This window comes from Hipposideros armiger, unplaced genomic scaffold (genome assembly GCF_001890085.2).
Source record: "Hipposideros armiger isolate ML-2016 unplaced genomic scaffold, ASM189008v1 scaffold_49, whole genome shotgun sequence".
Taxonomy (NCBI): domain Eukaryota; kingdom Metazoa; phylum Chordata; class Mammalia; order Chiroptera; family Hipposideridae; genus Hipposideros; species Hipposideros armiger.
Window position 1 is genome coordinate 3,135,190 of NW_017731399.1, and position 14,353 is coordinate 3,149,542.

At 38.9% G+C, this 14,353-nt stretch overlaps 1 protein-coding gene across 2 annotated transcripts in view; it reads right to left on the reverse strand.

The window, feature by feature from the left end:
* BBOF1 (basal body orientation factor 1) overlaps nucleotides 1-14,353 on the reverse strand; it is a 34,581-nt gene that overhangs the window by 4,736 nt on the left and 15,492 nt on the right. For both annotated transcript variants that reach the window (XM_019640316.1, XM_019640317.1), the window contains 7 exons: nucleotides 11,199-11,279; nucleotides 10,311-10,381; nucleotides 9,727-9,871; nucleotides 8,153-8,643; nucleotides 5,052-5,153; nucleotides 722-796; nucleotides 6-120 (listed from right to left, as the gene is read on the reverse strand). In XM_019640316.1, the coding sequence (XP_019495861.1) occupies nucleotides 6-120; nucleotides 722-796; nucleotides 5,052-5,153; nucleotides 8,153-8,643; nucleotides 9,727-9,871; nucleotides 10,311-10,381; nucleotides 11,199-11,279 (1,080 nt within the window). The remainder of the gene's footprint in view (nucleotides 1-5; nucleotides 121-721; nucleotides 797-5,051; nucleotides 5,154-8,152; nucleotides 8,644-9,726; nucleotides 9,872-10,310; nucleotides 10,382-11,198; nucleotides 11,280-14,353) is intronic.

The window sequence follows — 14,353 nt, forward strand, 5'->3', positions numbered from 1 at the left end:
CTTACCTTGTCAGACTCTTGTGATCCTTTCTGAATATTGGATACCATCAGTTCACCAGAAGCGTCTGAGATCGGTACTTGTTGGGTGATGAAGGTTTGCTCTTGAAGCTTACTTTCATCCCTGCAATAATGACAAAGTAACAGACCTATAAATACCATACACACATGGAACCTGGTTTAGAATAATAGACATGTCATGTTACTCTCACTCAATTCTAGCACATATAAAATGTCCACCAGAAACACTGTGGGGCCGGCTGAGTGGCACAATGGTTAAGAACTGACTTGGGACACCAGAGGGCCCCGGTCGGATCCCACATATGAGGGCCAGTGACACTGCCCTCCACAGCTAAGATGCTGAACAACAGCTCAACCTGGAGCTGGGCTGCCTTGAGTTGCTGCTGACAGCATAGGCTGCAGCCCCTGTGGCAGTGGGTTGCCATGGGCTACCGTGTGTAGCCAGCAGCCGCAGTGCTGGCGACTGATCTGCCTCTCCTGGGAAGAGCACAATGATGGTGCCAACTTGGGCCAGTGAAGCAACGTCCTCCACAACAAGACTGAAGAACAAAACAACAGCAACTTGTCTGTTCCCCTTCCCCTAATTCCCCAGCGCTGTTCCCATCCCCCCAATTCCCCAATAAAAAATCTTTTAAAAAAAAAAGAAAGAAAAAGAAACACTGTGATCAGGCTCGTGTTCCTTGCTTTGTCAAGAGAGACCTTACCCAAATTCCTTTGTTTCTCCGTTGTCTGGAACAACATAGTCTGGAACTGGAGGCCAAGAACTCTGGCTATATTTTCTGTGGTGGAAAAAATTAACAATGAGGCAGTGTCTCCCTGTGCCCTGTACTTCAACTACACTTTAAAAGTGCTAAATGAATATTGGGTGGGCTTCTCATTTTAAAAAATGAGCTTTTACACCCACCCAGTATAATGTGAGGCAAGTTAATATAAACTTACATTCTCTTAAAGTTGAGACATATTGAACTTAAGAAATGGAAATATTTATGGAAATGATCATCATGATGAAACGCGCACAACAGCTATTAATGGTGATGGGCAAGTTTGAACCACAGTACTGCCTAAAACACGGCCAGAAAAATTCCCTTCCCACAAAAAGAACCACAGAACACAGAAAAGTTACCCAACGGAGATAGACAGAGTATGAAAATTTCTCCCATACTTTAGAAAGTCTGGATTAAGAACAGGAAACAAATATATCACTAATTTAATATTGTAATTTGAAAGTGAGCTTAACAGTTATAAAAAGTAGAGCAGGCTGTGCCGGCCGAGTGGCGCGATGGTTAAGAGCTGGCTTGGGATGCCAGAGGCCCCTGGTTTGGATCCCACATATGAGGGCGAGTGACACTGCCCTCTACAGCTAAGATGCTGAACAACGGCTCAACCTGAGCTGGAACCTGAGCTGGGATGCCGGCGATGGCGTGGGCTGCAACCCCTGCTGCAGTGGGTTGCCATGGGCTACCCTGAGGAGCCAGCAGCCAGCGGAAGCAGCCAGCAGAAGCAGCCGGCAGCCGCTGTGAGTGGCCGTCCAGAGGCCGGCGACTGATCTGCCTCGCCCGGGAAGAGCGCAATGATGGTGCCCAACTTGGGCCAGTGAAGCAACGTCTGCCACAGCTAGAACAAAAAGACAGCAACTTGTCTGTTCCCCTTCCTCCAATTCCCCAGCGCTGTTCCCATCCCCCTAATTCCCCAATATAAAAAAAATCTAAAAAAAAATGTATAGTAGGTTGATATGCCAGCAGATAGACACATATCTCACTCCTAAAACTAGGTGCACATGAAACCAGCATAAACTCATTCAAAATCTGGCTATATTAAATAGTCTAATAGCATAATTCAGCTACTACTAGTAGTGCCTGCATTATAGCCACAGTTGTTGCTAATGCACTAAAGAGTACAGTTTATGGGTTATACTCCTTTGACTTAGTTCAATCACAAAGAAAAATATTGCACTGTTGGATTCATACTCATATACAATCTATTGTGAACTCTTACCAACTTCCTAATTACTTGCCATGGTAGACCTTTCATCATTTAATTCCTCCCCAGTTTGAGCTTTCTCGTTAAATTCATCTTCATCTCAACATTTCACCATTCTATTCCTATCTTCTTTTTCCTTCGTCCAACCCTAGCATGAAATTCCAACAGGCTTAGATATGGTTCCATTGTGGCCAGGTTCAAGATCCTTGCTTTGGTGTGAAAGATGTCACTCAAATTTCTTCCTTTCTCCAGTGCTGAAAACAACACATTATGGAACTTGAGGTCTGGAACTCTGGCTGTATTCCATGGGGTACAGAAAGGTCAACTCACAATGAGACAGACATTCAGTATCTACAGGCTGGGTCCTACTGCCACCTCTTTGGAAAGCTACCAGAGACACAAAAGTCATTTCAAAGTCCTCCATCTTCCATGTAGCCCATACTTCTTAAAATGCCTCTCTCTTGATTGTACTCTTTGTTCTCTTGTTAATTATTTCCGTTTATTCCTAAAGGTTCTAGCCTCAGCCCTTTACTCTTCTACCTTCTTCTACTCTCCCGTACTCAACTACCAATTTTCACTAAACATGCTCAAATCTCTCTTCCGAAACTATCATCTGTACTCCAATCACTATTTACAATGCCTTAAGTATTTTTCATTTCAATATATTACCATCGTCTCCAATTTGACACTGAAAATACTTTCTATTTCTTCTGCTGGAATGTTTTTCCTCCCTTTTGTTCCTGTCGGCCTTTTAGAGGTCAGCTCAACCTTTTAGTTCCTCAGAAATGTTCCTGACCTCCTCAATTAGGTCAGACTCCCCTAATCTAGGCTCTCATACCACTCTTTTGAGTTTATGTCATAGTTGTACTGTTGTATTTATTTGTGTAATGATTTGAATAATGTTTTTCTTCCCATGTAGACCATGAACTCCTTGATATTAAGCATGATGTCTTTATTTGCTCAACACTATAGCCTCAGTAAATAGCAAGTACTCAATATGTATATGTTAATGAGTTGATGGATGGATTACATTTAAACATTTCCCTTACACTGGCTTTCCAGATTTTTCATTTGCCTTTCATACCACCATTCTTCGTTTCTTAAACTAAAAAACTCAAACATTTACACTTTGTTTTCTTTATTCCTTTTGTCTTTTATCAACAAGTCCTGTTTCTCCTTCCTAAGTGTCTCTTAGTTTCTCCCCTTTTTTCTGACTGCTCCACTCTTGCCTAAACCCCTCACCGCTGCATGCCCAGAGTAGTACAGCAGCTTCTGCTGGTCCCCACTTCTAGTTTTGTCCTCCAATCCATCATAATTGTCACTGTTAGGTTCAGGTTAGCTCTGAGAACAATGACCTATGAGCTCTTTCCAGTGAGAGAATATGAGAGTATCGCTTATTATTGCTCTTTGTATTCCTTCAAGGCAGAGAATAAAAGTGTGTTACACTACTTTAGAATCTACAATAGCATAAGTTCGGGCTTTTCTGCATGGTTTTCAAGGCTCACCATAATTTAACCTACAGATTAACCCTTATATCTAATTAATAATTACTCTCTAGCATTACTGAATTTCCTCAAGCTAGGCAGTTTTTCCTCCATGTTCCCTAAACACCCAATACCAATTCCTAATTCTGGGTTTTTGCTTATGCTGTCTACTACGCCCCTCACCTGATGTGCCCTCCCCCACCCACCATCCCACTATCCTACATGGTACCCCACAGAGTCATACTCTTTCAGTCTTCCTGAGTGAAGTCTTCCCTGACTACTCTAGCCCGCTGACATATTGTCTGAACTCCAATTATACTTTATTGTGCCACCTAATTTCCCCCTTGTTATGTTTGGTTTTGCTTGGGCAACTAGATTGTGAGCTAGTTGTAGAGATCAAGGGCAATGTCTCAATTCTTTTGAATCCCCATAGTAAATGCCACGCATGTAACAAGCAATCAGTAAGTGACTGATTTATTTTACCCACTTTATAGGTCATTACCAGGGGGTATAGTTACCGATAAAACAGTAGAGAGAGTGAAAAGTAATCATTAAAAAGAATTATTTGGGGCCAGCTGAGTGGCGTGTTGGTTAAGAGTTGGCTTGGGAGCACCAGCTCTGAGCAGCAGAGCCCCAGTTTGGATCCCACATGGGCCAGTGACGCTGCGTCCTCTACAGCTAAGATGGTGAACAACAGCTCGACCTGGAGCTGGGCTGCCGTGAGTTGCCGGCAACGACATAGGCTGCAGTGGGCTGCAGTAGGCTGCCATAAGCTACCGTGAGTGGCCAGCAGCCAGCGTGAGCGGCCGGCAGCCGGCATGAGCTGCGTGAGCAGCCGTCCGGTGACCGGCTGCCTCACCTGGGAAGAGCTCAATGCTCAAAATGCCAACATGGGTCAGTGAAGCGACGTCCTCCACAACTAGACTGAAGAACAAAAGGACAGCAACTTGTCTGTTCCCCTTCCCCGATTCCCCAACGCTGTTCTCCCCGATTCCCCAGTAAAATCTTTTTTTTTTTCAGCTGAGCCATCCTGCTACCTGTTGGCAGCTCAGCGGCTGCTCAGCTTGGGCCGGGACTCGAACCGCTGTTGCTCAGAGCTCAAACTCTTGAGCGAGCTCTTAACTAACGGAGCCACTCGGCCGGCCCTTCCCAGTAAAATCTTTTTAAAAAAAGACAAAGAATTATTTGGAATATCTGTGGATTTTTCCTTTCTAAGTCTTTTTCTTGGTATTAGAGACTCTCTTGATTAATAATCAGCTTAAAAATCATTTACTTATCTTTGCAGGCCAATAAAATCTTAACAATTGTTATGCTTCTCTTCAGTTACCACTCATTCAGCTGAGCGATGTACCTTCTTAGCATTAAATATCTAAAATTAATCTCTTTTCTCCCCCTTTAATTCTAGTTCATCTTTCATTTTTCCATTCTTTACCTTTAGCTAAGAAGTATAACCCTTTTATACTTTATAGTCTTTTCCTATTCCTTTAATTCTAAGTGAGAATAAGTTCATTGTTCCTATATGGTTTCTGGGTTGATAAGTTGGTATTCCACTACAGAAAAAGGGAGTTACCTAGGAACAAAACCATTCATTTTTGCAAAGAGCAATCGTAAGACTTTCTCCTTCTGCTCCCAGGTCAAATCTCCAATATCCACATTTCCTTGAATATCTGTCCTAAAGAATTTCAAAGAAAAAAAGTGATAAGGAAAAATGTGGTCATAGTAAGCATCTCTTCTTTTTAAAAAATATAAAATATGTGAACATGAGAAAAGAAAATTTCCAACTATAACTGAATGTCATAGGTCTCCAAATGTAATGACTACAAAGCAAACTGTGTCTATTACAAAATCATAAAGTTGAAAAAAATACCAATATGCTAGCCAATCCAAAATGTTATGTAGTAATTAAAATTAAAAATAAGAAAAACTATAACATGAAAAAGATGTATGCTCAAACATCAAGCAAAAAACAAAATCGAAAGTTGTAATATGACATATTGTACCCAGATACACATAAAGAGAAAAGGAACAAGAAAAAAAACAGTTGTTTACTAAGATTCTTAATTTCTTTTTATATTAGATATTTTGCTATGAAGATAGAGTAATAAACATGTAACTTATCTAGTCTATTTTCTTACCTCTAAATCAGGCTGTAGCTAAGCTTTCCACCAGGTCTTTATCTATGCTGTAACTTTCTCAGCAGATTCAGTCTACTTGCTATTTACAAAAGCTGGGTGACATGTAAGAGAGAGTACTGATGTTGTGTAATGTGAGGAATTTTTTGCATACGGGGCACTTGGGTTAGTTTTCTATAAAAGTTTAGGTTTTGCCTTATGATCACCATATACTTCAACTGTCCTTCTCCAACCTGCCTCTTAAGCAGATGATATAATATGTTAACCACCATTCCTGTCCTGCTGATAGAAGCAATAGGAAACTGGGGTTAAGGTGACAAGTTCCTCAGGTGCAAAAATGTCACACAGAAGGCCGAATAGGAAGAGTCCAGTTTCTACAGTAACGATATGGAGAATCTTTTTACGTACCTTCCTCTGAAAACTTATATACCACTTAATATACAATAGACAAAAAATGTGGAAAAAAAGCATTATGTTTGATAGGGACTCAACTTGCTTGACTTATTAAATAAATAAGAAGAAATTACATGAATCTCTTGGTAAGAGAAGTGTTATTACAGACTTCTGAATACGGCAAGAAGGTAAAAATAATGATACGTAGTATGGATATTTTTGAAGCAAAGTCTTATCTTTCAGAAGCCACTAACCATGTCCAACCGTCCCAGCAGCCATGTAATTTAAAAGAACCTACAAATTAGTCCATTAAAAAATAACTTGAAGCAGAAAACACATTTGGAAGCACTCCTAATAAAATGTTAAGGACACAGCAGTAGGGAGTCCTTTTAAGTTTCTTGAGTTAAAGCCTTTAGAGAATCTAATAGCATGGAGATAGGAAACATAATTTTAAGAATACTTTTTTAAATGCACAATAATTTAATCCATGGCTTATAGGGGGGAGGAGTGCCCTACCAGATAAAAATGCTAACAGGAAATGATTAATCATTGTATATAGTCTACAACTGTCTTAAGCATCCTGCTACCTTTATCATAGTAGCAGTAGATCTCTAAGTGTATTTTGGAAACTTGTGGGAACTTTTGGTTAATACAATGATGGGGGGGCACTATTGTGTGTCCTCCAACCCATGGGACAGTTTACTGTACAACAAAGAATTGTTATGAAGAATTATTATATTGATTTTTCAAATAATATGTTTAGTTAGACATTATTACCTGTGAATTTCATCTCAGAATAGTAAAGGGAACATTACAAAATATTTATGAAAGTATGTTTATCAAAAATGTTTAACCTGAATATAATCAAACCTTTATAACTAGTTTACAGGAAACAAAATAAAGGAACATGTTAAAAGATACTACACCAGAACACTTACCCGAGCAGACCTTGCCTCAGTCTCTAGAATGGATTGAATCTTTAGGGAAGAGCTCAACAAGTTTCTGGATGTGGAAACAGGACCTATTCCTAGCTCATCTCATCATTTTTCTTAAAGGAAATTTCCTAAATGTCAGACACACCCCTATTCGAGTAAAGTTACAAAACCATCTTTCAAAGCTAAATAGTTAAAAAAATTTTTCACTATTTTGGATTATACAGCTCTGTTTCCCTCAGTTAGTAAAAATAAACTATGACTGCCCTTTAAACTGAATACTGAGAGAATAGAAAATTAAACCACCACAGATAGTACAAAGGGGAAATCAGGTAATGAAAGTACTTTGGAAATTACAGAAGTCATTGATGCGAAATATTTTTACCTCAAATTTTAGTTCTGAAGCACAAATGATTTTTCACATGTTGAAACAGAATAGAAAACAAAAAATGATCCAGGAGTGAAGTTTTCTTGAGTAAAAAGAGTATATTGTAATTTTAATTTTATTGTGTAGATTGGAATAGAGAGCAAAAAAATAAATAACTATTCACTATTATGATTCTAGAATAGCTAATAGGCTTGCTGATGATCCAACACAGTCCATAAATACAGAACTCAATAAAAAAGATAAAACTGTTGTCTGGTATGACATTTATCTTTTTTCTCAGTGTAGAATTTTGTATATTCTCTGTGGAGGTTAATGTACACAGAGTATGAAATTGTGCTTTTTTGTATACAAGGATGTTCATTGTAGCATTTTTTAATGAGAAAAACCATAACTTAAATGTCCAACAGTCTCGAAAAGATGTCCATGACATATAACTAACTGAATAAAGTAATTATCCAAAAATATGTTTAATATCCCAAGAAGTATGTACTGTACATTTATGTTTATATTCATAAAAATGGCTTGAAGGAAACAAACAAAAAAAGATACTACAATGACACTCTATGGAACAAATAATCTAGTCTCTTTAATAAGTCTCTATTATGAAGAAAAGGGGGGCATCAATTAAGAATACCTCTTAGGCCCCCACAAACTATACTAAGCATATGGGTTACAAAAATGAGTAAGTCAGTTCCTGTCCTCAAGTAACTTACTGAGTAATGTACTCAATACTTAGATATTAGCAAACTGAACTTTTCAGGGCTCTTATTTCTCTAAAAGGCGCCAAAAAAGCACAAAAGATAAAATGTTAAAGCATTATTAGTACCATTTCTCGGCCTCCACAAGATCCTGATTCACAGTATTGGTGCTGTGTTCTCTGCCATCAAATGTTCGAATTTTGGGATATTCTGTTCTTCCTGCATATGCCTCTCGCATTTTAAGATTGAAAGCAGCTTGTGCTACCTTCTTATAATGCTTCCTGCTAAACAGGATCTGTTGCTTCACTTGGTGTAGAGCATCTAAAAAGAAACTTTCCACTTCTGTTCTCTCGTCCAGTATATTCTTGGCCAGCTTCTTCACACGATTCATTTCCCTGTCCTTCATCTGAAGAAGGTGCTGCAGCTTGTAAATTTCAACCTGACTTGGGTTATCTACCATTGCCTGTTGCTGCAGTTTTAAAACTTCAGTCTCAAACTCTCTGGTCATACAACTCAGGGCAGTCTCCAAGCTTACCACTTTCTTCTGAAGAGTTTGGATTTGTGATCTCTGCTGGGTAAGCTGCATGATCTTCTCCTTAACCAACAGATCATTGATCTCCTAGAAACGAAGAGATGAGAGAGGTGAGGGATTTTTTTCTCTTTAATCAATTTCAGAACTTAAAAGTTCCTCATTAATTTCTAGTACTTCATGAGATTTGAGTTTGATGCCAGGTTGAGATGGTGATATTTTGGTATTCTGCATATAGAGAGTAAAAAAACACATCCTAGGGTCCTTGTCTGGACTTGTGAAGATCACTGAATTTGCTAATTAAGAAACTTTGCTTCCTCCAAAATTCTGAAAGCTTAAATATTTTGTATTATCAAAAGGGCAATTCCAAAATTGATGAGACTATACAGTAAAATATTAACAGTGCTATACTGAAAACTCTGGCAGTCTACTAGTTGCCTATCCCAATGTCCATTTTCCCCTTTCTCCTTAGTAATAAAACCCCGGTTTTATTCAGGAAGGCAGTAAGCCCAGTTGAAAAGTCCCAGTCTCCCTTGTGGTTCAGCATAGCCATGTAAGTTCTGGTCAATGAGATGTAAGTAGAAACGTGTGTAGGACTTCCAGGAAGACCGTTAAAGGGAGGGGCATACATTTTTCCTTCTTGTCCTTCTCCCTTCCTGCTGTTTGAGTAATGGTTAGAGCTCTAGCAGTGCCGTGGGCCATGAGGTGACTTTGAGGGTATCAGCCACATGCTGCAGAGCAGAGTTAAGGAACCCAAGTCTTTGCTGATTTGGTGGCACCACCATTGAAGCTCTGGATTGCTTACCTCCAGACTTCCTTTAAGTGAGAGAATAAACTCTATGTGGTGATGCCATTGTTGTCAGGGCTGTTACTCACAGCTGAACCTATTCCTAAGTGTTTCAGGGACCAACTCTAAGCAAAGCAAAATGAATATTCTCAGACAGTACATGATAGGAGTTATATTTGTATTTCTGACATATTCTTTATAAGGCCAAGTCTAATGCTTCTTGTAACTAATTCAGTAACTAATCTTTTCAGATAAGAAAAGTACATCATCCAGACAGAAGAAATATGGTCCCATTGTCCTTGTGTATCTTTATTATACCCAATGCTTAGTATTTATGTAACCCAATCCTTAAAAATAGGAAACAAAGTCTAAATGAGAATGGGAACCTTTTGATGTAAAAGTAAAGTCTGCGTCTCTTGCAGCTTCTTGGAGTTTTTCTGTAGAGCATCAGCTTCCTTCAGGTGGTACGCGAGAGCTTTCTGGAGATAAACATTCTCTTTAAAAACAGCTCTTCCAGCGTTGTTCAACTGCCTGAAATAGACAAATATAAGATCTCAAAATAGGCCTAAGTTTCAGATATTACCAAACTAGAACAAAGATTGCTTTATCCCCCAACATGAATGATAATGACAACCCTGCGAGGTTGCTATTATTAACCCCATTTTTAGATAAAGAAATTTAATTTCCAAAAAGTTAAGATATCTTCCTTACAGTCAGTTGGTATATACCTTGAGAACCAATCTAACTTCAAAGCCTCAGTTCTTAGTTTCACACCATGCTGCTACAGAAAGGGTGGAGGAAAAAGGGGCAGGGACACAAAGCTCTCTTTCTAGAAACATAAGGGAATGTAAGCCAGAAAATTTGAAGAAAGCAAACCAGGACACAAGTGGGAAGGAAAAAAGATAAGAACAAGAGACCCGCAAAGAAGCAAGAGAGGCTATTGGGGAAAAAAAAGGCAGCAGTCTCTTACACAACAGCTTCATGGTGGGCTCTCTCGGCCAGCATTATTATCTTCTTTTCAGCCTCTTTTTCTAGTCGGTGCTAAAAAAAAAATAGTTTGTTTTAATACAGAGTTCTATTTCTAACAACAAAATTTGCATATCAAAAAGTTAAGTATTTATTTTATAATGTCAAATAAAATACTCCTGTCCACATGATCTGATGTAAAATACTCCAAGTATTGATGGAGGAGCAAACAAAGACGATAGTGTGAACATAGGAACCTTAGGGTACTGCCCAATTTCCCCATTAAAGAAGCAACATGACAGATAAATAGGAAAAAAAAATCCCCATCAGTATGGGAAAGCAGAACTGGAAGAAATTTCTGATAAATGCAATGAGGAGAGTCATCATTTATTCATTCAACAAATTCCTATTGAGCACTAATAGTGTACCAGATTTTTTAGATACTGGAGATTCTGTGGTCAACAAAACAGATCAGGTCCCTGTTCTCATGAAGATTATATTCTAGGATGAGATCCAAACAATAATCATTAAAACGGATTTCACGTGTACCAGCGTGACCGCTCCAATCCCATCTCCCCTATATAATGGGGTTCATGCAGTCTCAATTCCACCTGGGGAACACCAATCTGAGGGATATGTGTCCTAAAGTCTTGGCAAAATGACAATCTCTCTTGAAAATTTTAAGAATCTCTAACTGGAGGGGGAAAAAATACTAGATGTTGAGATATCTACTATAGGTTTCATTTTCCCTGTTTTTTTTTCTGTTGTGATTGGATAAGAATCTTCTAATAAGATACCAAGTGGAAGGTTGATATGTCTCAGGATGCATATAAATACATTTATGTTGTTCTAGTAAACAAAAAATTTCTTAACCAACCCTCATATGCCTTACCTTTTCTTCAAAAAATCTGCCTTCCAATCTTCTAAGAGTCTCCTTATGTTTCCGCTCTGTGTTCCTTAAATTCTCCTTCAGCTAAAATTAAAATAACAAAAAACCAAAAACTGGTCAATAGAAAATGGGGTTGATTGGGGCATATTCCTAGAGAATTCTCAATAAAGAAACATGTTCTGTTATACAATACGTTACCTCTTAATCCTGAACCCACAGAAAAACTACCCCTGCCTGAGTGCAGTATTTCCCCAAAGCTTCTACTGATTTACAAGATCAGTATTGAGTCTCTAAGAGGTCTTTCATGAATAACAGTTCTCAGAACATTCAGACAAGGTGTTCTCATAATCATATTTTTCTAAATATCCTCGTCTTAAACATGTGGACTCATAGAATCATATTTTAGAATTGGAAGGGACCTTAGCAATCAGACTATACAATCTCTCACTTAATATAGAAATCCCTTCTCTATGAGAAAAATGTCGAAAGACAGAAATATCACTAATTCAAACCTCATTAATTCACTACGCTGCCCTTTAATAGTTCCCATTTTTAGGAAATTCTTCTTTGTATTAATCTAAAACAAAAAAATCTCCCTATGGGGCCGGCCGAGTGGCGCGATGGTTAAGAACTGGCTTGGGATGCCAGAGGGCCCCAGTTCGGATCCCACATATGAGGGCCAGTGACACTGCCCTCCACAACTAAGATGCTGAACAACAGCTCAACCTGGAGCTGGGCTGCCCATGAGTCACCGGCGACGGCATAGGCTGCAGCCCCTGTGGCAGTGGGTTGCCATGGGCTACCGTGTATAGCCAGCAGCCAGCGTGAGCGGCTAGCAGCCGCAGTGAGTGGCCATCCAGAAGCCAGCGACTGATCTGCCTTGCCCAGGAAGAGCGCAATGAAGGTGCCAACTTGGGCCAGTGGAGCAACGTCCTCCACAACTAGACTGAAGAACAAAAAACGACAGCAACTTGTCTGTTCCCCTTCCCCGATTCCCCAATAAAATCTTTAAAAATAAAATAAAAAATAAAAAAAATAGAGTCAACATACAAGTTTATGGAAATGTCTACCATCCTAGTATATAAGGGGACATATCTTTCACATGCCATTGGACTCCTTCAAAAAAATCTATAAATAAATCAATCTTTTGAAAGATAATTAGATAATGCATATTAAAAATCTTAAAAGTTCATGTTCTTTAACCCATAAATTCTGCTTCTAAGAAGTCATCCTAAAAACTAATTAGATATAGAAGAGTATTTAACTTCTTAGAAGTTCATCATAGTTTATAATAGTGAAAAATTAGAAAAAAGTCCAGGGCCAGCCGAGTGGCGCGTTGGTTAAGAGCTGGCTTGGGACAACAGAGGGCCCCAGTTTGGACCCCACATATGAGGGCCAGTGACACTGCCCTCTACAGCTAAGATGCTGAACAACAGCTCGACCTGGAGCTGGGCTGCCATGAGTCGAGTTGCCAGCAATGGCGTAGGCTGCAGCCCCTGCTGCCATGGGTTGCCATGGGCTACCGTGTGTAGCCAGCAGCCAGCATGAGCGGCCAGCAGCCGCAGTGAGTGGCCGTCCAGAAGCCAGGGACTGATCTGCCTCGCCCGGGAAGAGTGCAATGATGGTGCCAACTTGGGCCAGTGAAGTAACGTCCTCCACAACTAGACTGAAGAACAAAAGGATAGCCACTTGTCTGTTCCCCTCCCCCAATTCCCCAATTAAAAAAGTCTTAAAAAAAGAAAAAAGTCCAAATGTCCAACAACAAGGGACCAATTAATAAATCATGATACATCTACCCAAAGGAGTTCCATGCATCTAGTCAAAAGATTTTATAGAAAAATATGTAATGGCATTAAAAAATGTTCATAATATATAAAGTGAAAAAAATCAGGCTAACAAACAATTTGTACATCATGACCTCATTTTTGTAAAAATAGCATATAGGTATTTTAAAATATGTTTCTACATAGCAAAGGAAGAAAAGAGGAAACACAATACACCAAAATATTAGCAACAGTTATCTCTAGGTAATGTAATTGGGGGAGGTTGTGGTGGTTGTCTTTTTTTAATCAGCTAAATTGGCTGAAATGGGTATTATCACTTTGTCAAAAAAAGAAAGACTAAAACAATTTATGAAAAAATAATAACTGCAACCTACCAATGTATGCTTTTTCTCTTAATCAGATACATAGAAATAATTTTTTCTTTAAAATTTATACTTTGGCTACCTTTTTTAACAATCTAAGTTGAATTAGCCTCTTTTTAATTTGTATAATGAAGACTATATACACAGTATCATTTTCTTCATTTATGTATATCCCTCAATTTTACGTTCACAGGTCCCCACACCTGCCTTAATTCTTCCATACGTATTTGGGATTCCACAGAACGACCTTATTTTTCTCCATAAGCCAGTATCTTTTTTTGCCTTTGAATTTTAAGTCTTCCTGGCCCAACAGCCCTGTTTGAAAGGTTTGAAATCTATTTCTCCCCTAGGTGGCAACGTTGTTCTTTAAAAACAAAACAAAACAAAAAATCATACCATAGCCCGCTAGACTATGCACAACTAGCTCCTAATTCACTTTGATTCAGAATATATACCTACACTTAGGATAACTATTTTGAGAGTTCCTAAAAAGTTAAGGAATTTAACTTGATTAAACCTGCTGCATTTTCATATAAAATGAAACTTAATTTTCCTTCTGAACTTTTTTTTCAGTTTTATTGTGGTATAATTGACAAAATTGTAATGTACATTACATCACATCACTTCAGGTGCACATTGTAATAATTTGATAGACATATACATTGTGAAAGCATTCCTCCTATCTAGTTAGAAAGCCTGATATCCCCTCAAGTACATTTTTAATGAAAAGACCCATTCAACATTTAACAAATATTCATTGAGCAATGCTGTGTATCTTGCATTTCGATGAATACAAACGACAACATTGTTTATACCTCAAAGAATTTACAACCTAGTAGGGGAGAGAAGACAAATGATAAACAATATCAAGATAGAATGGCCTAGGGCCGGCCGAGTGGCGCGATGGTTAAGAACTCGCTTGGGATGCCAGAGGGCCCCGGTTCGGATCCCACATATGAGGGCCAGTGACACTGGCCTAGGTGGCATGAGACACAAAATGCTATGGGAACAC